Here is a 22,365-nt window from a genome sequence, read left to right on the forward strand (position 1 = left end):
ATGCTTTAGGAGTCCCATTGTTCTTGTCTGGCTCCTGTTTGCCTTCAAGGTTCTCCGCATGCTGGAATCATGGGCACATCATAAGTCTGCTGACAGCAACATTGATTGGTGAGGTCCTGTAATGCCTCATCAAGCAATCTGTGTAAATTGTGGAGGAAATATCCTTCTCTCTGTGACACTACTGACACTCTGCTGGAGTCTACAATTGTTTCAGCACAGGCTTTGTTCCTACAGGGAGCTAAATTCACAGTGATGGCAGTTATACTCAGGAAAGAGCCTGGCATCTTCTGATGCTGCTCTCAAAATCAACTCTCAGCTCAAGATCTCCTGAATAAATGGTATCAAGTACTGCAGGATCCAGCATAAGGAAACTAACACTCTTGCCACCACCTCCTTGAGCCTCCCACCGCTCCTGCACTGGAGAGCACTGATGACTAAGAAGCCACACAGTGACAAGCAGCCCAGCTGTTCTCCTCCAGACTCTGGCAAGAGCTGGATGTGAATGAGAGCCAGAGAGGCTTGATGGCATTAGCTTAGCAATGTGATCATCATTCTTCCCCACAGCAGGAACAGACTGCTGGGAGCTGAACAGCTTTGGAGGACAGGTGGTCTTGGTCAGAATTCTGAAGAAAATGCTTTCTGGGGGTGGTGTGTGTTCACACGGGCCATGTCTGAGGGGGCTGGTGTTGTCTAGAATGCTCGCTTGTCTTCTTTGTTGCCACTCAGAACTTTTACTTTTTGGAGCTGACAGGCTCTGCACTTTAGGTGAAAAACCAATTTGACTGCAGCTTTTACAATTAGAAATTAGAAGAGAGTGAATAAGGAAAGCCAAGAGTGCTAAGGTTTGGATTGAAAATTATTTTGTTTTAAAGCAAGACTCTGTAGCAGAGAACAAATACTTGCAAACACCACAGTAGATCCTGTACAGGAAAGGGCATAGAAACCACTGTCATTAAATGCATTCACAGTGATGGCAGCATTTTCTGAACAACTACAGCCATACATCAAAGCAGCACTGCTCTGCTTGGTTATGCCTGTCACCACAGACTCAGCAATGACTGGGTGAGGCTTTAGGCAGAGGTCTCAGAGGTACCTCAAACCTCTGTGTTATCATAGGCACTTAGCCAAGGCTAAGATACTAATGGCCAGCTCCACAAAAACACTCATGTTGTGGTGACTGCAATAGCTAAAAGAGCAAACAAACATCACTCAGGACCTTGGCCTTCAGTATCAAATACAAGTTCTGAAGGGGTAACAAGGATTATTCCCCAAAAGTGCTTCCCTGCATTGCAGTAATGTCCATTTAGGTTGCTAGCAAAGGAGGACTTTTGATAAACTATCTCTGCCCTCACTCACTTGCTGCTTCAAAAGGGAAGAAACTGTCTACCTTCCTTCATGCCTCTTGTGATGTCCCAGGACACATTCTCCCAGTTCCATGCCCAGCTCCAGCCACAGCTCATGCAGAATTGCTGGGGCAGACTATTCACTACAAAGATCTTTGGCCTTAATTTATCCCCTGTGGAAGAATCCTGGAAGTTCAAATCTCCTCTCTTTGCATTTTGCCAGTCCTCACATTAGTTCTGGAAATGTCAAAGGAAATCATAACAAGAGCAGCTGATCAACCAGCCCAAAGAACCAGAGACAGTAGGTGTCCAGTCCTGCTCTCTGGGCCTTTTTGCTTTTGCAGTGGTTCCACTGGCTAGGAATAATTACACAGAAGTATGACGTAATCCCTACTGAAATCCAGATCTTTTCATTCCCTTCCAGCCAATTGGAATTCATCCCTGATATTTTCCAGCTCCCTGCCTCTGTGAATGAGACCGTATCCATGTGAAAATATGCTTGGATCACTCACTGTGATTTATTCATCCGGAGGCAATTTGGAGGTTGTTGCTTACAATTAGCCACTTGATCTTTATCAGCATTGTTCCTAGCCCTTAGAAAGCTGTGTCTCTGGATACAACCTTTCCGGTACTTGGATGGCCTATTTAATTATACAACTGGACCTGTTTGTGCTGGGATGCTGTATCCTAACGATCCACAACATTCACTTTCTCTATCACTAGCAAGAACTAATATTTATCGTAAGTTCCCTAATGTGTCCCTTGGAAAACATCACAGTATCGTGCTGCAGAGGAGAGCACTGTCTGCTCAAGGGGAAGATCCTAGGGCAAGAGAGAAGTGGATATGCTCATTATTATATCAAATTACAAATGAGAGAGTAAATAAGCCTGAGGTGTTTCATTGTGGACATGTCAGCTCTCCAGATAAACAGGGACAAGCCCAAACAACGCTGGATGAGAAAGACACTCTACAGAAATGTATATTGCTTTGAAACAATGTTTGTTAATGTGTATTAACTGTAACAGGAAAATAATATTTAATGATATAGAGTCACCCTAGCATGGCTGACAGAATAGTTCATTCAGCCTTTTGCGGGGATCCGAGCTGAATTTCATATAGAAAGGAAGATCAGGCATTGCCCATTTTAGAAAAAGAGATGGAAATTACCAAGTGTTGGGATGAGAGTATAGGGAAAAGAAAATGAAGGGAACTAAAATGCAGGAGAGTACTAAGGAAGTAGCAGGGCAATTTGGTTGGCTGTGAAATGCAGTTCCTGAGCTCTTGAAGAAACCAAGGAGGAGAGTGGGAGCCATAAGATATGAACAAGCGGAATTCTGCCTGGTCCTTTGTGCCATCATTCCTACCGCCTGGGGCCATTCTGCCTTGGCAGGGTTTTGTATCACCTGCAAACAGCGTGCAAGACAATGAAATCCATTCCCATGAGCACAACAAAGGGAAGTGTGTAAGGTAGCTTGCCTCAGAGATGTTTGAGTGTAAAATCCTCAAGGAGGAAAAAAGCCTTTTAATGAATTTGGAGGTGGGGAGGGGGGGAGAAGAACGAAACTGTCAGCATTTAAGCCTGCTGATTATTTCAGCAAACTGTCAAAGCAGTTGAAAGATGAACTGCAAGACCCTGTGCAGACTATGCTTACACCACAGAAGCTACCAACAGTATATCAGTAGTCTGCAGAGAGGACTGAGCAGAAGGATGGGAGGGGGAAGAAAAAAATAAAAATTGTATTTTTGGTGGGTTCCTGTAGCTGAAGCTTACAATGATGTGTTTTCAGGCCATAGACCTTGGAGACAGGCCAAGTAGGAATTATTATGACCTATTTTTTACTTTTCTTAGGGTTGTGCTTTGTTTTGGGAGGGTTAGCAGTTGCATCTAACCCTTCACCATATTATGGAATGGTAGGTTTGCTGTTGGAGTCTGTTGCAGGGGGTGGGTGGTTGTTGAGTTTGGGGGTCTCCTTTGTGTCACTGGTGTTGTTTATGGTTAATTCGGGTGGAATGACAGTGGTTTTGTTTATTTTTTGTCTTTAGTGGCAGACTCTTTTCCAGAGACTTGGTGGGATTGGTTGTTATGGTGTGGGTCTTTTAGAACTTGGAGGTAGTTATTGGGGGGAGTTACTGAATGCTGAAAATTTGGGATGGCTACTGTTGATAGTGGGGGTATGTTTTCTGTTTGACTGGATTTTAGTGGTGCAGCTGTTTTGTTCTTGTGGAGTGGGGATGGTTTGGGTCACAGGATGGGGGCTATTATTAACTTTACTTGTTGTTTTGGAGATGTTGTGAGATGGTTATCTGACAGGGTGATTCAGGCAATTTAATGGTAAAAATCAGAGAGTAGTTTAATGTAAAATACCAGCTTTGGGAATTGGAGATAGAGGTTTAGGTCCCTTTTTTCTGAGGTGATTTTTGGAATCCTGAAGAAGAGGTGTAGTCTTCACTTGTTGGTTTACAAGACTGATGTTTTTTATAAACTATTAGAGTATTTTTAGAAGTTGAGTATTTTGTTTTCTAGGGCTCCAATAATAGGGTAGAGGATTAGGAGGGTGATGAAGCAGGTAAGGGAAGCTAGCTGGCCAACAATGATGAATACCTGATAGAGGCAGAGATCCCAAATCTATAATATACTCTGGGCCTTTCTCTCATTTCTTCTAGCTCCAAAGAAACCAAAAGTTACATTTCCTCCTCCTCAGCTAGGCAGCAGAAAACACCTCCATCAGCAACTTAGAAGTTGGTTAGAGCAAGGTGCTAGTAACACCAAGGTCACAGGTTCAATCCCCATAGAGGCCCTTCACTTAAGGGTTGGACTGAATGATCCTTGTGGGTCCCTTCCAACTCAGAATACTCTGTAACTCTACACCAGCACCCCATCATCTTTGACCTTTGCAAAACATGGGGCCAAGCTTAAAGTGTGCCTGTGATGCAAACTGGTTTTTGGCCTGCATGCGGTTATTCTATGCTGATTTATGCCATACATTAGAGCGGGCCTGCCAGAAGGACTTAGTCTCCTAAATGACTCAGTGATTAAATGACAGGGAAAAGTATCTTTGGCCTGTCCAGTGGGGTAAAAATACCTGGAATGCAGCTTGGTCCAACACTGATTCATCCTTCCACATGGCAAGTCATACCAGGGAGAATCCTACGGACGGTTTTATCCCTAAGGCATCTTAGCAGACCAAGGAAAAAGTTCAGTATTGTTTTGGGGTAGGGCAAGTGGAGATTCCTTATGAAAATATTTAATGTAGTTTAGAAATAGACTCCTTTTCCTGTGGCAGGCCTGGCCCTGGATAGATGACATTAACAAAGAGACAATTTTTTATTTGTTTAGATGATAGCAATGCCTGGGGCTATGCTCTGGGCAGAATACCATAGGGTTTTACCAGATATGTTTCACTTTATGAAAAACTAAAAAAAATGGCTAGTTAATTGACACCAAGAAAATAAAAAGGGACAAGAGCAGTTGTCAGTAAAGGAGATGTCCTGTCTCTTTCAGCCTTGCTGTTAGCAGCACTTACTCACTGGAGTTTCAAAACATTATAAAAGTATCAAACACTGTTACACAGCGTGAGCACCTTCCTCCCAGAGACTGCATGACCTATCCAATCCAACAGTCGTATTGACAAACTGAAGGAAAGACCAGTCCTAGGGACTAGTTTTCTGCAGGCTAATTTACAAGCAGCTGTTGTTCAGTGGTTGCTTCAGATGTTTGCTTTCCATCCTCAGCCATCAACATCATTTTTCTCTTAGGTGTTTCTGTCCTCCTATGAGGCCTCTTGGCTGTTTTTGTAGCAGGACCTGAACAGCTTTAGTTTATTGCTCAGTAAATTAAGACAACCTGATATTGATGTTAGGTTATCTTAAAGCAATAGACATCATGTTTGGTAGTTTGGCAGTTTCTGTGTGAACAGTTCCAGCATCCTTCTAACCAAGGGAGAAATCTCCAGGAAATATATTGAAGTGAAAACTGGGAGCAGAAATCTCTACCTCCATATCTACCCAAGCCCTTCAAATTCATGCACTAGGCACTAAACAAAACAGATTGCCTTGTAAACACATGATCCTCCTGGAAAGGAGTACACTGTTGGGCAGTGAGTATATATGGAGAAGTAATGATAACATTCTAGCAAACGTTCTAGGCAACATCACAATATTGTTCTCATCAGCTCAGTAGAACAAAAGAGGGCATTATGCCACCAGAAGTGAACTCTGAAGATGACATTAAAAACCTCTCTGAGGACTGCAGTATCTGGCTTTGGAGAGACATGTGGGTCAGTGAAGCTTCCTGTGTGACTACACTGGCCATCTTATCACTGTAGGATTTTCTCACCCTGTTTGCACTAACAGTCCTTCTGAACAGTCTTGGCCACAAAGAGCAGTTTAACCAAGTAACAGTGCTCGAGGCACAGGGAGTGATACTACATGTCCTCTCAGAGGGAGTTCCAGGAAGGTTCTGGAGAATGGCCACCTCTGAGGGCATCCTGACTGTGTTCACACTACAGAGCTGCTGCATGACAGGCCAAAGGATGGTGCTGTTTTCAGATTTAGCCTGTAACCCCTAATGGGCCTGCAAAACCTGAGAACTGCCACATTGCAATTAAAGGTTTTTGCTAGTGTGTGGGTCTCAAGGTAGGTGAACCCTGGGACTGTAATAGTGAAAAAAGGCCACTAGCCTTTACTCCTTAGCAGCTCCAGGTATACATGTGCTTTGACAGCAGGAGGAGTTGAGTTCTTATTTCCCACCCTATACACATATGCCTATAGGGAGGACGATGAAAATGTGGTGGTGAAGGAGTGACATTAACCTCATCTCTGTGGCATAGCCACCAAAAGAGCCACCTTGACAGAAGTGGGGATGAACTTCGTCCCTTTAAAAAAAAAGCTGTAACAAGCTATTTTCCACTGGAAAAACTAAGCTAAGCCCAACAAACAACCAAAAAAACAAAACAAAACAAAACAAAAAACCCACCAAAACAAAACAAAAACCCCACACCCGAAAAAACCCGGTCTCCACCAGCCAATGGCAGCCCCAGGGAAATTAGGAGTCGTATTTCTATTTGGAACATTTTCCCCAACTGGAATAGGACTGATTTCCAGGACAGAGTGGAAAGAAAGAACTGAAGGGTTATGAGGGTGTTTGGTTATCAGGTTATCAGGGGTATCATTAAGTTCTCCACTGTAATCACGCAGCATAGGCATGGTCTAACACATGTGGGCTGCAAATGGCCCAGTATATACCAGTGATTATGACACTCCTTGAAATCTATTACTGAGAATCTTTCTGACAAAATTAAACCTGCAAGCATTCCTTTAGAAGACTCTGCATTACACATGCATGGTTAGGTAAAAAAACAGGGTTTAATGTCCAGAACTTTTCCCCAGTGCCTCATCATAGGCTCTGCTGAGTTTAAAACTCTGTCTAGCTTATGCCAAGCACTGACAGCTGGGCTCATTTCTCCCATAGCAGAACAGGGGGTGGGGTGTGGTGGTGGGATGTTAATGCTTTCTCCCTGTCTTAAATATCAGTCACTCTGTTAAGGGTGAGCACATCCCCAAGAACCAGCCCAAGTCACAGTTGTATGGGGCCAGGAAGAATAGAAGTGGATTATATAAGCATTGGGGAAGGGCCTGAAAGCTACATTCAGAGGCCTGTTGGAACACACTAAGGCCAGCCCTAGCAACATCAAAGGCTACAGCAAGGAGTTAGTTTATACAGTTTAGTCAATTGGATTAGACTCTTCATTAGGATGCAGAGCAAACCTCTTCTACTTGGCAGACAGAAGCAAGAAACAGAATAAAAATGGAAATCAGATCTCAGCCCTGAATTCCTCATTCAGCAAAGCTCTTCTTATGTGCGTAGGAACCCTAGTTTGCTTGGCTTTGTTTGAAATAAAGGTAACAGGAAATTTCTGGGCAGGATGAGGTCAAAGTCTCTTGCTTTGGGGCCAGCAAGCTCTAGGAGGATTTGAGTCAGAACACCCTGTCCTAGGAGGAGGACAAGCAGAGGGCAAGAGCATGTGCTATGGGGTACCAGCAGTACCATCTCTCTACAGCTGCATCTTCAGCAGGAAAACTCAACATAGAGACTTTGGAAAAGACCTTTCTTAGTTTGAGATCAAGTAGCTGTCACACTGTAGAGTCATTGACAATCTGATACTGGAGTGGTTGGGTTTTAGTATGCAGGATGTGCGCTTGTCAGCTGGTCACTTTTCCCCTGCATCTTTTGAGGAAGTTGCCACTCTGTCTCACAGTATTGCAGGCTAAAAGAACAAGATTATCTGATTTTGTGGTTTTCTGAGTGCCTCTGACTGCATTAAAATCTACAGAGGTCAAACAGAAAAGCCTGAGTTTTACCTCAATCATGTCACCATGGCTAAGGGGTTACTGGGAGGGGTATGCAGATACACACTGCAAATTAAGTTTAAGGTCAGAAAAAAAGCCCAAGTATTTAAAATAGGGAGTAGTTTTCTCTACTTACTGTACCATGATAGCAACACATATTTATCTGTAAGAAGTTTTTTTTTTTCTGTACTTAAGTCTTGTCTTTATTGTGGCTTTAGTCAGAAGAAAAAAGGTTAGCATTTGTTTTACAATTTCATATTGTTCGGGTTTTTTAACAGTATCTGGAGTGAAATGAGACATATTTCTATAAAATATTTCTTGCTCTGAAACAGGACTGATCAAAATATATTAGCAACTGTTAGAAAAATACTTGCCTATATTGCACTTCATGCTGTTGAAACCTTTAAATCACTGTATTAGCTCATTAAATTGTAAACAAAAAGTTAATTTCCTGGCTGCTATAGTGGAAGAGGAGAGAGATTGTTAGTTATAAGTAACCCGTGCCTTGGATTATTTTATTAATATTGCAAATTGTGACAGAGCAATTAGGGTTAAATATTACCTCAGGAAAGCAGCTTGACCAATGTTGACCATCGTGTTAAATAGATGGAATTTAGTTTAACAGAGGAAACAAGAGGTTCCTTGTGGTTTATCTCATTAAGGTGATTTCAATAATAATTCCAATAGTGATTCCCACATCCTCAAAACTAAACTTAGTAACAGACAAAAAGACACAGCTGCATTGGGATGGTAAGGGACCTACAAAATTTCTGATTCTGTAATGAAATATCCATTGTAAATTTGTTTAATTTGGCCTTAACTTATTCCTCACTGAGATAATCCCCCAGTCTCCCTTCATCTGAAGCATGTCCCTTGGATTTCTTTAAAACCCTTGTATCACTCTGGGTACCTTCTGTTGCACCATCACAAAGCTTCTACAGGCACTTAACATTAAGGGACTCTAATTTTCTTCTCTCTTATATCTATTTTTCATCCATTAACTTTAATGGGATTGCACCTGACTTGCTCCAAGAAAACCAGGCTGAAAAAAGTCAGTCTTACAGTGTCCAAAGCCATATTTAGTGCTCCAACAGCAAATATTTTATGACTGTTTTCTGCAGAAATAAATTTAATTCCCTTGGCTCCACCTCACAAGACAGCACTGTTGCTGAAAGAAAGAAAGATTCTGAGCATGACACAATCTCTCTTTAACATTTAAACTGAAATGCTGTTCAGGAAACTACATGACTAATTTTTAAAGAATTACACTCATAGATATTTTTTCCCAGTTCTTCCTTTTGTTCTTAAAAAATGAATCGAACTTTAACTTTCTGACGTTTCTCCTCCATACAAGTGGAAAATAGTTAGGATACCTTTTGGCAAAACTGAAGGAAATATCTTAAGAAAAAAAATTATTCGGAGATGGAAAAAACAGAGAATTGCCATGATGTTTTCCCACTGTGAGGTTTGCTATTCATATACAACAAAAAAAGTCAACCTTTATTTCTGTTATGGAAAGCAGCAATATAGGTGTTGGAAAACAATACTTCCTAGCATAAGCAAAAGGCAAGCACACAGCCACAAATATCATAAAGTAACAGAATTTGATTCACCTAAATTGTTCTTTCACTAATCAAACTATAGGATTCCTACCAAGTTAAAAATCTTACTGTCTATATTTTTAAGTGTCTTCTCCCTTTCGTCCTGTTACTACTTGTACCCTTCATTGTTTATGATGACAGAAGTCTCATCCTATTGTTTTTTTACTAACTTCCCTTTTTGCTGTGTGTTACAGAAAATCAGTAAAAGAACATGAGCTTCATTCCATGACTTGACCGTAGTGTAGAGCCTGCCAAAACTAGAGTTGAGGTTTGCTGGAAATGTAATTAATCTGAAATACAGGTTCATTCTGAACCAGACAGGAATCTTTCCTTTTTTTTTTTTTTTTTTCTTTAACCCTGTTCTAAAGGCAGGAACAGAACTAATCCCACTGAGCAGTTGCAAAGAGCTCGGGGGTTTTCAGTCCCTAAATGACCTGCTAAACAACTACTCTAAGGAAAGAGGTTGTTAGCAGAAGAGCCAGCCACTCTCTGTCCCGAGGTCAGGAACCTTCCATTTTCAGTAACCTTTTCCCTATGGAACACATACCAGGAATTGGTGCAATCTGCAGAATGAGGCAGTTGTTCAGAACCACAATTTTTTCAGACTCATAGAAAATATAAAACTACCTCTCCTCTGATCTGCTGGGAGGGAAGTCAAGCCTTATGAGGTAATTCTGGATCTGCTGAAATCAAATGGTCTTTTATCTCAAAATGATCCATGAAAGGACGTATCATGTCACTATGATTTAACTCCCCTGATGAAATAAAAGAAATTCCAGGAGATGAACCCACTCCTGACAATGGCATATGCAGGGAAAAGATAGGTTTGGTGTATATTGGCTCCTCTGACATAGAATTGAAAACTCTCCTAGCAGGCAAGGCATTGTGTGCCTTGTGGCCAGAGTAATGCCACAGCAGTAAGCCATGCTTCCTGTCTTGGGCCAAATATGATCTCAAGTGTATTTCACCATCATCACTGAAATCCTCCAGGGTCAGCTGGAGCTCTAGCTCAGGGACTTTTAATGTTGCAGCATGCTCCTTTCAGCTAGTACAGATGATATAGCCATTGTTGTGGCATATATTGCACAATTCTTACTCCTTCTTGCTCCTTCGAGTCCTGTTAGACAAAGACATTTGCTCATGCATGAAGTAAATCACTGGAACAGACAATTGATTTAAACCCAATTATTCTACAATTCACCTGGCAGACAAAACTGAGTGTATGACTATAGGGACAGTGAGGACTACCAACACAGATATGGACAGAATCTACCCTTCTTCATTTGTTTTGATCCCAAGACTCTGTCGTTCATGGTGCCAGAATTCTACCTTTCAGGTGGCTGTGGGGGGAGACAAGTTTCCTATGACTGACTCTGACTAGAGCATCAAGCACAGGGTTCAGCTGGAGTATGTGTCTTTAGTAGAGAACAGCTGATCCACACAGTGGAAAACAGCAGGCAGGTATACCTCTGTCTGATAAGGCTAATTCCCTACAAGATTTCTTGTGTGCTTTTCCTTAGTTCCACTTCTGTTTTACCTTTTTACACATAGACATAAAGCTCCAGAATGATTCAGTGGAAATTTTCATGAACTGCAAGCACCCTGTCTTTAAAAATGCCAGAGGAAGCTCAGTGTGCTCTCTGGCAGTATGACTGACCTGACCTACACATCAATGACACTCGTAACAATTAATGGCCTATATCAGTGACAACCCTGGAGGCTGGTCATACACACAGTGCCTGTACTCACAGTTTTCACAGCGATTCCCTGTGTAGCCAGCCAGACAGGCACATTTGTAGGCACTTTTTTTGTCTAGAATGCACGTTCCATCATGAAGACATGGAGATGAAGAACAAGCTGTAAAAGAAAAGCAAGAACGTTCACGGTCTCTCATAGGATCGGGGACCTATCTGGTTTTCCTCATGGTGGTTGTGTCTTGGGGTAAATTATATATTCTCGTTAAAAGTTAGGAAGACAGAGAAAAGGGCCTGATGCATGTCAAAAGGTCGTCTTCTCTTGCTTACTGGAGAAAGGATCTAATAGGGGTGAGTAGTAATTTACCCAACATCCATTACTTTTACCATTTTCCTTTAAATGTAGTCAAGTGGTAAGAAATTTTTGTGGAAGAAAAATAATTTACACCAAGCTCAAATAATATTTAGCCTAAATTAAAGAAATTTAATAGCAACCTACATTTCTCTTGCCATTCACTCCAGAGCTTAGGGATAAGTTCTGGGTTCTGGTGGGTTTTTTGGGTCTTGCATCTTGTAATTCTAGAGTTTGGGAGTTGCTTTGTCCCTGAGAAGTACTTCTCTGCTTTTTGGTTCAAGAAGCTGTGAATGGTCATGATGATCCTAAATTTTCTGGGGAAGCTCTTGCATGCAACAAGTCTAGCAGTGATACACATCAAACTGTACATACTAGCATAAATTAATATCAGAATGTGTAACTGTGCAATTAATATCAGCAAATTCCACCGTGTAATAACACACACACACTTTCTTTGATGGCTGCTCTAAGGGGAGATGAGTGAGTAGGTCTGCCATGGTTTAACCCCAACTGGCAGCTGAGTACCAGGCAGCCACTCACTCACCCCACCTCCTCTGGTAGGGAGGAGAATTGAGGAAGAAAAAGTAAACCTCACTGGTTGAGATAAGAACAGCTTAATAATTGAAACAAAATAAAATATAATAATAATAACAATAATTGTAATAATAATTACATTGAAAGGGAGAGAGACGGAGAAATAACACATGAGAGAAAAAAAACTATGCACAACACAGTTGCTCACCCCTCACTGACTGAAGCCCAGCCCCTCCCCAAAAAGCAAATGGTGGCTTCCAGCCAACTCCCCCTGGTTTATATCCTGAGCATGACATTCTTTGGCCAGTTTTGGTCAGCTGTCCTGGGCATGCTCCCTCTCAGCTTCTTGTGCACCTACTCACTGGCAAAACATGGGAAACTGAAAAGTTCTTGATCTAGAGCAAGCACTACTTAGCAACAACCAAAACATTAGTGTGTTATCATACAAAGTCCAAAACACAGCACTGCACCAGCTACTGAGAAGGCAATTAACTGTATTCCAGCTGAAACCAGGTCAAGAACATAAATTAATCTCAAAAATGCAAAAAAATAATTTCCACTTAGATTATTTTCCAAATTGAGTGTGGGTTTTAGCAGACAGAAAGTAGACCCAAAATCTCAAGATTTAGATCTAGTTTAAGATTCAAGTAACTCCAACACCTGAGGAGTTCAGGATCTGATGTCCTGCTTCAAGTTCGTCTTTATAAAACAAGACTCTGCAGCAAAGTTCACATCGGATCCACACCAGAAGTTGAGTTCAGTTTCAGTTCACGTTGACTACAAAACATATTCCTTGCTATCTTAAAGAATTATCCAAGCATGGTTGATAGCTCACACATTAAACTTGGAAATAATAATTGCTAGAAAGTTCTGCATTCCAATTCTTTTACAGATCATCTTCGTCCTTCCATGATTATTTTGGTTAAAAAGAAAAATGAATGCCTGTACCAGCTGTTGAGTGTTGCAACCACAAGCAACCCACCCTGGGGGTCCTATGGTGAGGTTGTATACTACTACTTCAAAGCATTCACTCTGCTGCAGTCCAAAATCAGCAGTTTTCCTTGCAGAGACTTCACCTGAAGCAGAATCATAGAATCATACAATACTTTGAGATGGAAGAGATCTGTAAAGGTCATCTAGTCCAATCCCCTTCAGGGACATCCTCAACTAGATCAGATTGTTCAGTCTCCTGTCCAGTCTGAGCTTGAATGTTTTCAGGACATGACATCTACCACTTTCTGGGCAACCTGTTCCAGTGTTGTGCCACTCTCACTATAAAAAAATTCTTCCTTATATGTAATCTAAATCTACCCTCTTTTAGCTTACATTCATTACCCCTTGTCCTATTGCAGCTGTCTGTCTCCATCTATAAGTCACCTTTAAGGACTGAAATGTTGCAATAAGGTCTCACCAGAGCCTTCTCTTCTCCAGGCTGAACACTGAAATTGTCTCAGCCTTTCTTCATAGGAGAGGTATTCTGGCCCTCTGAGAATCTTTGCAGCCCTCCTCTGGACTTGCTCCACAGGTCTATCTGCCTGTGATGAGGACCCCAGAGCTGGATCCAGGTGGGGTCTCACCAGAGTGGAGTGGAGGGGCAGAATCACTTCCCTAGACCTGCTGGTTCTTCTCCTTTTGGTGCAGCCCAGTACACAGTTGGCTTTCTGAGCTGCAAATGCACATTGACAGCTGATGTCCAGCTTTTCATCCAGCAGTACTCTTAAGTCCTTCTTGTCAGAACTGCTCTCAGCAAGTTCATCTCCCAGCCTGCATCAATACTTGGGGTTGCTCCAACCCAAGTTCAGAACACTTGTCCTTGTTGAACCTCATGAGACTCCCATAGACCCACTTCTTGAGCTTGTCCAGGTCCCTCTGGATAGCATCCCATCCCTCAGGCATGTCAACCACACCACTCACCTTGCTGTCATCTGCAAACTTGCTGAGTGCTCACTCCATCACTTTATCTATGACACTGATGAAGACATTAAATAGCACTGGTCTCAGTATGGCCCCCTGAGGGACACCACTTGTCACTGATGTCCATCAGGACTATGAGATGTTGACCGCTCCCCTTGGAATCCAACCAATTGCTCACCCTCCAAACAGTCCACCCATCAAATCCATATCTTTCCAATTTAGAGAGAAGGATGTTATGGCCATGTCAAAGGCCTTACAAAAGTCCAGAGAAATGACATCTGTAGCCCTTCCCTTGTGCACTGATGTTGTCACTCCATTGTAGAAAGCCACTAGGTTGGTCAGGCGGGATTTGTCCTTGGTGAAGACATGCTGGCTGTCTCAAATCACCTCCCTGTCCTCCACGTTCCTTAGCACAGCTTCTAGGAGCATCTCCTCCATGATATTCGCAGGCACTGAGATGAGGTTGACAGGTTGGTAGTTCCTAGGGTCCTCCTTTCTACCTCTTTTTAAAAATGGGTGCAATGTTTCCCCTTTTCCAGTCACCTGGGACTTCATCTGACTGCCATGACTTTTCAAATATAATGGAAAGTGACTCGGCAACCACATCAGCCAATTCCTCAGGACTCTGGGATGCATGGCGTTGGGTCCCATAGGCTTGACCTTCCTCAGAAGGTCACAGCCCTGATCTTCTCTTACAGTGGGAGAGACATTGCTTTCCCAGTCCCTGTCTTGCAGTCAATCTGCTTGAGAAGTGTGGGAAGAGATGACTGAGTCAAAAAAGACAGGCTCTGGCCCTCCCTGCAGCCAGACCTGGATGGCTCCATGTTTTTGGGGAAGCTCTGCTTGGGTCACCACCTCCTTTCTGGCATGTGCAGAGGACATAGCTCCCTGCTGAGTGGATACCACGGCTGGGCTCAGCTCTGCAGCTACAGCAGGACCTTGCCCCTGCTGTGCACCCAAGCACTGCATGACCTGCCGCACACCCCCCGGCTGCTCTGCATAGGCATGGTGGGGCACAGAGGGCTGGTTGTTCTGGCAACATGCAGGTCTCCTCAGCACCTCCCACAAGACCTGCTCAGGCGTCTCCCACCTCAGGAAAAGCCCCCCAGGATCTGTCACTCTGCCACCATATGGACCGACCTCAGAGTAGCTTCTCTTGGAGAAGTCTCCTATATCCAGATGGCATGAGACAAGAAATATATAGATGCCACATATGGACTTCTCTGGAGGTTTCATGTGGTGATGTAAGAGCAATTCATACATGCTGGACAACAAATATCTTCCAGGTGGCGTTGAAGACTAAGGCCTGACTAAAGACAGTAATTCATTTGTTAAAATGAAATATATATGTGGCAATTTTACTGCATCCACCTAATGTAAAATATCACTGAGAAAGGGAAGGAGAAGCAAAAGGCTGTACAGACTGATCTTTTGTAATCACTGGTTTGAAGCTAGTGAACTTTTAGCTTTGTCTTTGCCACAGCTTTGTCTCATGATTATGGAAAAGTAAGCATGTCAAGTGGACAAGGATAAGGTTCAGATACTGTCAGACACTGTCCTTGAAAATGCCTGATATTCAAGAGCACTAAATATTTTTCCTTTTTTAAGGAGTCTTGATTTCCTGGATTAAGTCAAACAACATAGGACAATACTATAAAAGGTTAAATCCACTGTGTTGTGTCAAAGATCACTAGCTTAGGGGTACAAAAAGTAAAGTGTTATTATTGAAAGTCAGTAACAGGCTTTCATCTAACTGGAGCCAGTGTATGACTAATCTTTAATAGACCCTGATGGCTCCCCATCTGGCCCCCCATGATTCTCATCTGAATTCTGTTGAGTGACTTCTAGTCACTCATGCCAGTTACTGGTTCCCATTTCACACTTGGCATGGGATGGGACCTAGCACCTGCCCCACACTAGGCAGCACAGCAGGCTGTGTAGTTTCATCCTTTAATAACTACACATGCAGTGACCTTTCCTAAAGGAGATACAGGCTTTGCAACTTATTTTGTATCAATCAAAACCTTTCTGGCAGTTGAACCGCTGACATCTGTGCAGTCAGCACCCCTGTTTCAGCAAGCTGTGACTTCTAAGCCAGTACAGAGCTCACGGGAAGGGAAGCCAGAAAGGGAAGGAATTCAAGGAATTCACTTTTGGCAGCATAAGATGCTTCTTCAGTCCTCTCCACTACTCCACTAAGGTGCTGGGGACATCAGATCACCTCCATGGCCTGGTCCACATCCTGTAAGCACCTGTGCTGCTGCTGCTCTCACCTGCAGCATAGGAAATTGCTCTAGTAAGCCCTGTGAAATCTGTTCTGGGGACTTTGGCTCTTCCACAGTGCTGTGCACAGAGGAAAATTTCAAGGGAATTGCTTCAGTTTTCAATGTGCTGCCAGAGCTTTCGATCCTGTGCTGCCCTCGCTTTCAATTCTATGCTGCCCCATGAACACTGTATTCTTCCCTTAAATGGCCCTGCTGGCCAGGTTAATGCTTCACATAAAAAGACACTGGGAGTGTTTGAAAAGCCTTTCACTGCAGCTACACATTAGACCAGAACAGCCTCATAATAAAGTGCACAATAAGACCTCCTCACAAACTCTAAGAAGGCCTTTACAACGTGCTCTGTGTGGATTACCACACTTGCAGCCTCACAGCCTCAGAATAATTACCACTAAAAATGGGGCGGAAATAAAGTGCTCAACCATATTCGAATACCAAGTGTTCCCTGCTGGGCAGGGAAAACAGAACCAATTCAGCTTGCACCATATGGAAAATGTTAGTTCCCTGAGTGTAGGCAGCCCTTATGCAACATAGCCCACGCCATACTCATTTGTTCTATGTCACCTCTCCTGCTGTAAGCCCAGGCAAACTATCAATAGCTAACTGCTCCTGCTATGTTACTAGCAGGTACTAAAAGTGACATTTCAAGAACAGGGCAGGCTAAGAAATGGCATAGGTGCTGCATCCAGAAGTATGTACATTTCAGATTGCTAGTTACACTTCTGCTCATTGCTAAGAGCTGATCCTCTCTAGGTTTGTGTATTTATATAAGAGTTATATAAACTAACTAAATTTCCTGAGACAGGTATACCCAGGATGACCTCATGAAATGTGGATCACTAGTGTGTGCAGAAGGCAAGTTATGGTGAGTCATAGATCCTGCAGGGTTTATCTATGGCAAAGCAGCACAGTCTGATTAACCTTCTGTACCAGGAGTACTGTGGATAGATTTGACCAAAACTCCTTACATAGCTAAACAAGGAAGATCCAGAAAGAGCACAGAGGCTGCTGCAAATGCAATGGAAAAATGAGGAGCCAGCTATACTTTAAATGCTATTTTGTAGTCAGAAAGAAACTATGGAAAGCAATGTAAGAGACTCAAGCACTGAGTAGTAACAAAACCAGTAATTTTGGAGTCCTGCTTCTGTCATTCATAACACTGAGATTGCTACAGAATAGAAAATGCCTTGTCTTCTATTTTTTTTCTTAAAGAAAATAATCTGTCCTTTGTACACCCTTTTTTTTTTTTTAAGCCCTAATGGTACATGAGCCAACACAAGAATTCTGTCAGGGCATGAGGCTTTGCATCAGGTTTTTGGTAGTTGAGACAGTGACTCTGCTCCTGCATACAGCATTGAGCAATTCTGCCATTGCAGATACCCATGCCCCTTCCTCTATTTCCTTCTGTGCTCTTAAATCTTCGATTCAAACTGAACAGTCACACAAAACAGCAGCTTTTCTCTATTGGCTGATGTGCTTGTTCTTCACACATGTAGAAAGAATTCAGTCTTTTTTAGAAGAGCCTCACATTCACATGCCATCTGACAGCTTTTGGATCTTCCCCACACTGACTTTATGTAAGTTGCTGTTGGCAACACAGCATGAAAGTTTTTAATGAAGCAAAACAGGGAAAGAGATTAGTGAAATTGAATTAATGAGAATGAGTGGCATGTTCCATATTTGGACTATTTTACCTGTAATTTCTTCAAAGACAGCATGAAATCCATCAAAGTTCTTGGATCCATCAGACTGGAAGAGAACATGGAGTGAAGACCCAGTGCTTTGGATTGGAGGTGGCCTCTCATTTCCACAGAATTTCTTTATTATCCGACTGTCCAAATTGTCCCCATCACGGACCTCCACATAGTCATACTGGCACATATAGTCAAACTCCAGGCTCAGCATGGAAAATCTTGGGGAACAAGGACACACAGTCAGACTGCATACCTGTGCACCCTGAATATGATTTATTTGCATGTTTAGCTAAATTAGTGCCTACCCCTCTCAATGAATCAAAAAGTCCCTAACCACATAAAGTCCCCCTCACTGCACCTCAATTTTTGCATCATGATCTTTGGAAGCCAGCTCAACTCTATACAGTTCCTCCATGAGAATAATAAAGTGTCAGAACAGTGACATCTAAATTGAAGTCATACAGTCTGTTCACATGGATCAGGTTTCTAACCATAATACAATGTCAGAACTTTCATATAGGATAAGACAATATAGGGGGCATATTTCTATCATTGCCATTTGCTAAAAATTGCTCTATTTCCCTTAAATAAAGTTCTAAGTACTGAAAGTAGTAGCATCAAATAACAAGGTTCACAAAAGCTATTTACATTGTGATGTTCAGAAGTCAGCAATTAGGGATACAAAGAAAGCTTGGGGATATAAGAGAATCAGAAATAGCCAGAGAAATGGAATCAAAATATTACAGAACATTTTGCATTAGAAAGCAAAATGGTAGTAAATCTTCAATGTCTGGCACTTGCCCTTCTTTTGAGAGCAGAAATAAGGCACAGGGGTTAGTGCAGAAGGGAAATATTTAAAGCCTTTTCCCACAATGTCTGTCTTTCCTAGCTTCAATCCAGGCACTGTGTGAGGCTTTTGTTCATTAACAGCCATGTTATATACTGCTATTTGAATTCAGTTAGGTCCAGAGCCAAAGCATCCCACCAGAATATGAATGAGAAACAGAGTGAGATACACCCAGTGCCTCTGGAGAATGTGCAATGTCCAGGGAGGCTGGGATCAGCCTTGGTACAGCAGAAAAAGAGAAGATATGAGCCTGGGAGAGACCGCGTAACTACTGTTCGGCAGGATATTTTATAGATGAAACTTGTTATGTACTCAGTCTTCCTAGGAAGCCCTACCACTGTAAACGTGTATTTAGGATTAGGCTATATCTCCCACACTGCCTATTCCAATGTGGGCCTACTGATTTGCAGACTGCATTTGCACACCAAAGAAGCTAGACAAAATTTTGGATCTGCTGCTGGACCTCACAGTTTGAAGGGAAAGAGAGTTGCAGAGCCTATTTCCTGAACTTCTCATCTTGGGACTCAGGCCCCCATGTTAAGGAGGCCCCCATGCTATGTGAAATGACCTTTCTTTGACTCTACTCAGTCATCTTTGTTCAGATCATATGGTTTGTTTTAGAGCATCAGGAGTAGACTACATATAGAGAAATGACTGAGCAGTTGTAGGAAACTACAACGGAGCAGAGCCCCACATTTTTTAAATCATCTGATGGTATGTAGAACAAGAAAAAACCCACATCTGCTTTAAATATGCATCACAGAGCAATAATTCAACTTAGCTTTGCATAAAATGCATGAGTTGAATTCTAGTTCTGTCAGGTTTGTCATAGACATCCTCACAGGTATCAGGTTATACACTACATCTTCAAAACATTCTTTCACTGTTGAAACATACCCCAGGGATCTATCCTTATGGAAGTAATAGAGCAATATAAATTAACCCATTCATCCTTATTACACTTATCAGGCTACAGTTTATCCTGAAACCCAATCCTAAAAAATATTTACTAGTTTTCTGACCTGGTGCATTTCTGATTAAAATTAAGTATGTGTGCGAGTACAAAAGGAAAGTTTCTGGAATGTCCATTACTTACTGGGAGCAGTATTGTTTATACATGTAAAGGTAAACTGTGTCTAGCAAGGGCATCCCTGAACAAAGAATATCAAGACATACTCACACAGAATGAAAACACATAATGAAAGAACCATACACAGAATACTCTCTTTAATTTTTTGTTTTCTCTGCATTAAAAAATGAGGAAAACAGAGTGGAAAATGTGAAAGGCATAGGGGTTCTGATTTGCATTTTATTTAACTTGGCATAGAAGCAGATATACTGTACTGACGACATGGGATCCCATGATTAAGACTCAGACTTGGCAGGTCAGGAAACCTGCCAAAGCTTTTAAAAACCTCTTGGCTATGGCCCAGTTGACAGGCCCCTTTACAGACCATGAGGTCTATTGCTGTTTAAATCATAGGTGCAGGCAATGTAATGAATCTCAGTTCCCTCACCAGTGAAACTGTAATTATAACTCTCTTGGATATTATAAAAATAAGCATGCTAACATGCTTATTTTTCATGCAACAGCTCATCAGACACAAGATACAAAGTATTGTCTTGACTTCATCAGTGTCTGTAGTATGAATACATTCACCAACCCCTCTAAGGAAAGCTTCCAGCCAAAGAGAGTAGTTAAAACTCTCTGCTGAGACAGTAAAGAAAAAGACTGAAAGTTGTGAGCTACTTCTACTGTGGTATGACACCCCTGACATGGCTCAGGCTGAGGGAGCTTATACATCACATCCCAAAACAAAACAAGGCTGGGAAAAAAGGCAGGGAAAACAAACTACCACCACAATATGGGCACTATTTATCATAACAGCTCTTCTAAACCAACCTCCAAAGGACTGTGTGGCACAGCTTAAAACAAGGGAAGATTTGTCTGTGCTCCTGAGAATTCTACTCTTCCTGCTCTATGTAAACAAAGACAACCACTTTGTTCACCTTCTGTATCCCAGTGTCCCCATCCTTGCCCTTGCAAGCCATCAGGGTGGCAGCAAACGGGATTTGTGCACAGACAGAATGAAGAAAAGGGTTCTTTTGTTAGCAGTTGTGCTGATTGAGCACAGTGCTGGCTGTGCATTACAGTTCTAAGCAGTTACCACCCACAGAGGGGATCAGCATGTTTGTATGAAAATGCAGTGAAGGAAACAGGGATGGCAGACTCAGGAGGCAGGCTCTGGTGGCTAGCTTAGTTGTACCTCCCTTTCTGTGTAGGAATGGCCTAAAAGAGAAGTTGTAGGCTTATTGTGCCACTTTGCCACAGTGTCTAACTGCTGAAATACCTCAATGGTCAGCTTTGAGAACACACTACACAGAGGTACCTTATGTGAGGTCCTCCTGTTCTGTGTTTGCCCTGAAGGTTTCCTCTGTGCCTCCTGCAGAACTTGCAGGGTGGCAGGATTAAGTGTGGACATTGAGAAGAGTTTCTGATCTTTCCCTAGAAGTACTGTGTCATCTGACGGGATTTTTAGACATTCAGACATTAAACTCATCATCAGGCTATGCAAAGGGCTTTAGGCTTCTCCAGCACTACCCAACTCAGATGAATGTAGATGCTTACAACAGAAGTTTGGTAGCTCAGGCTTCCCTCTTGGAGACTTTCATAGTTGGAATATAACAATTTAGTTACATCAAGGAGATACCTAGTACTGTGTTTGTTTGATTGCAGGAAGGCTGGACATGGGGAGAAAGAGAAAGGCAGTCCCTGCAGGATGCTCCTCATGTTAAAGTTTTGCATTTTCTGGTAACAGCAAAGATAAATAGAACGAACTGTACCGATCTCATGTGACACATCTTCCTAGTATGCATATGAGTGGCCCTCAGGGTCTACAATGGAGGTCTGATTTCTCAAAAGAGTTAGCACACCTGCTAACTGTACATCTCTTCAATCTAGTGTCCTTTGTAAAAATAGCCTTTTCTCCCTTTCTTGTACCTTGTGCCTGATGCCACCTGGCTGTCAACATTTTACCCAGAGATGGGTGCATTCACTAGTGGTGCATGCACAGGATCCATTTCCACTCTCACACCCACCCCTGTAACAGTGAAGACAGGGTGACACCTGTAGCTCCTGAAGCACTTTTTAAGCCTTACAATTGACAAAGCCCTGTTCAGAAACAGGAAAAAAAATCAGCTCCCTGAGCTTGTGCTGTGCAGATCATGCACCTCAACAACACCTTTTAAAAACAAGGTAGGTAAAACTCATGCATGCTGAGACTGATGTGAAGTTGTGTCATGAGAACACAAAACTCCTCCTCACAGCATTGCTCCTGTCTCTCCTACACATTTCTCCAAAGTCAAGAGGTTACAATGCTATCCCAGGCATTAGTTGCAGCTGCTCATAACTACACAACAGGCTTGCATTTGCAAGTCTGAAAAAAAGTGCATTAGTGTGGGAAAGCCACAAGCTCTTCTTTTCTATTCAATTGAGTTGTCTTCCTCTTATTAAGTCTCTCTTCAAACATACAGGAACACATTCAAACCTTTTAAACATATTTCAACTGTTTGTGTGTCTAGCATAGCTCTTTTTCCTGGGCTCCAAAGTTGGTGAAAGGGTTGATATGAAGGGTTTGGCTACTGTTTTTATCATATTAACTAGTGGGGTTTGGATACCTGCTGCCACACTTCCTGTTGCATGTGTGAGCACCCTGCTACACACATGCGAAATCAGTCCAACAGGAGGCTTT

General features: G+C 42.3%; 1 protein-coding gene across 2 annotated transcripts in view; it reads right to left on the reverse strand.

Annotated features, from left to right (window-relative positions):
* The window catches only part of PAMR1 (peptidase domain containing associated with muscle regeneration 1), a 60,662-nt gene that overhangs the window by 19,543 nt on the left and 18,754 nt on the right, over window positions 1–22,365 (reverse strand). For both annotated transcript variants that reach the window (XM_064657740.1, XM_064657741.1), the window contains exons 5-6: window positions 17,767–17,984; window positions 11,043–11,150 (exon numbers count right to left, since the gene is read on the reverse strand). In XM_064657740.1, coding sequence (XP_064513810.1) covers window positions 11,043–11,150; window positions 17,767–17,984 — 326 coding nt within the window. The remainder of the gene's footprint in view (window positions 1–11,042; window positions 11,151–17,766; window positions 17,985–22,365) is intronic.

This window comes from Pseudopipra pipra, chromosome 6, assembly GCF_036250125.1.
Source record: "Pseudopipra pipra isolate bDixPip1 chromosome 6, bDixPip1.hap1, whole genome shotgun sequence".
In the NCBI taxonomy this organism is placed as follows: Eukaryota; Metazoa; Chordata; class Aves; order Passeriformes; family Pipridae; genus Pseudopipra; species Pseudopipra pipra.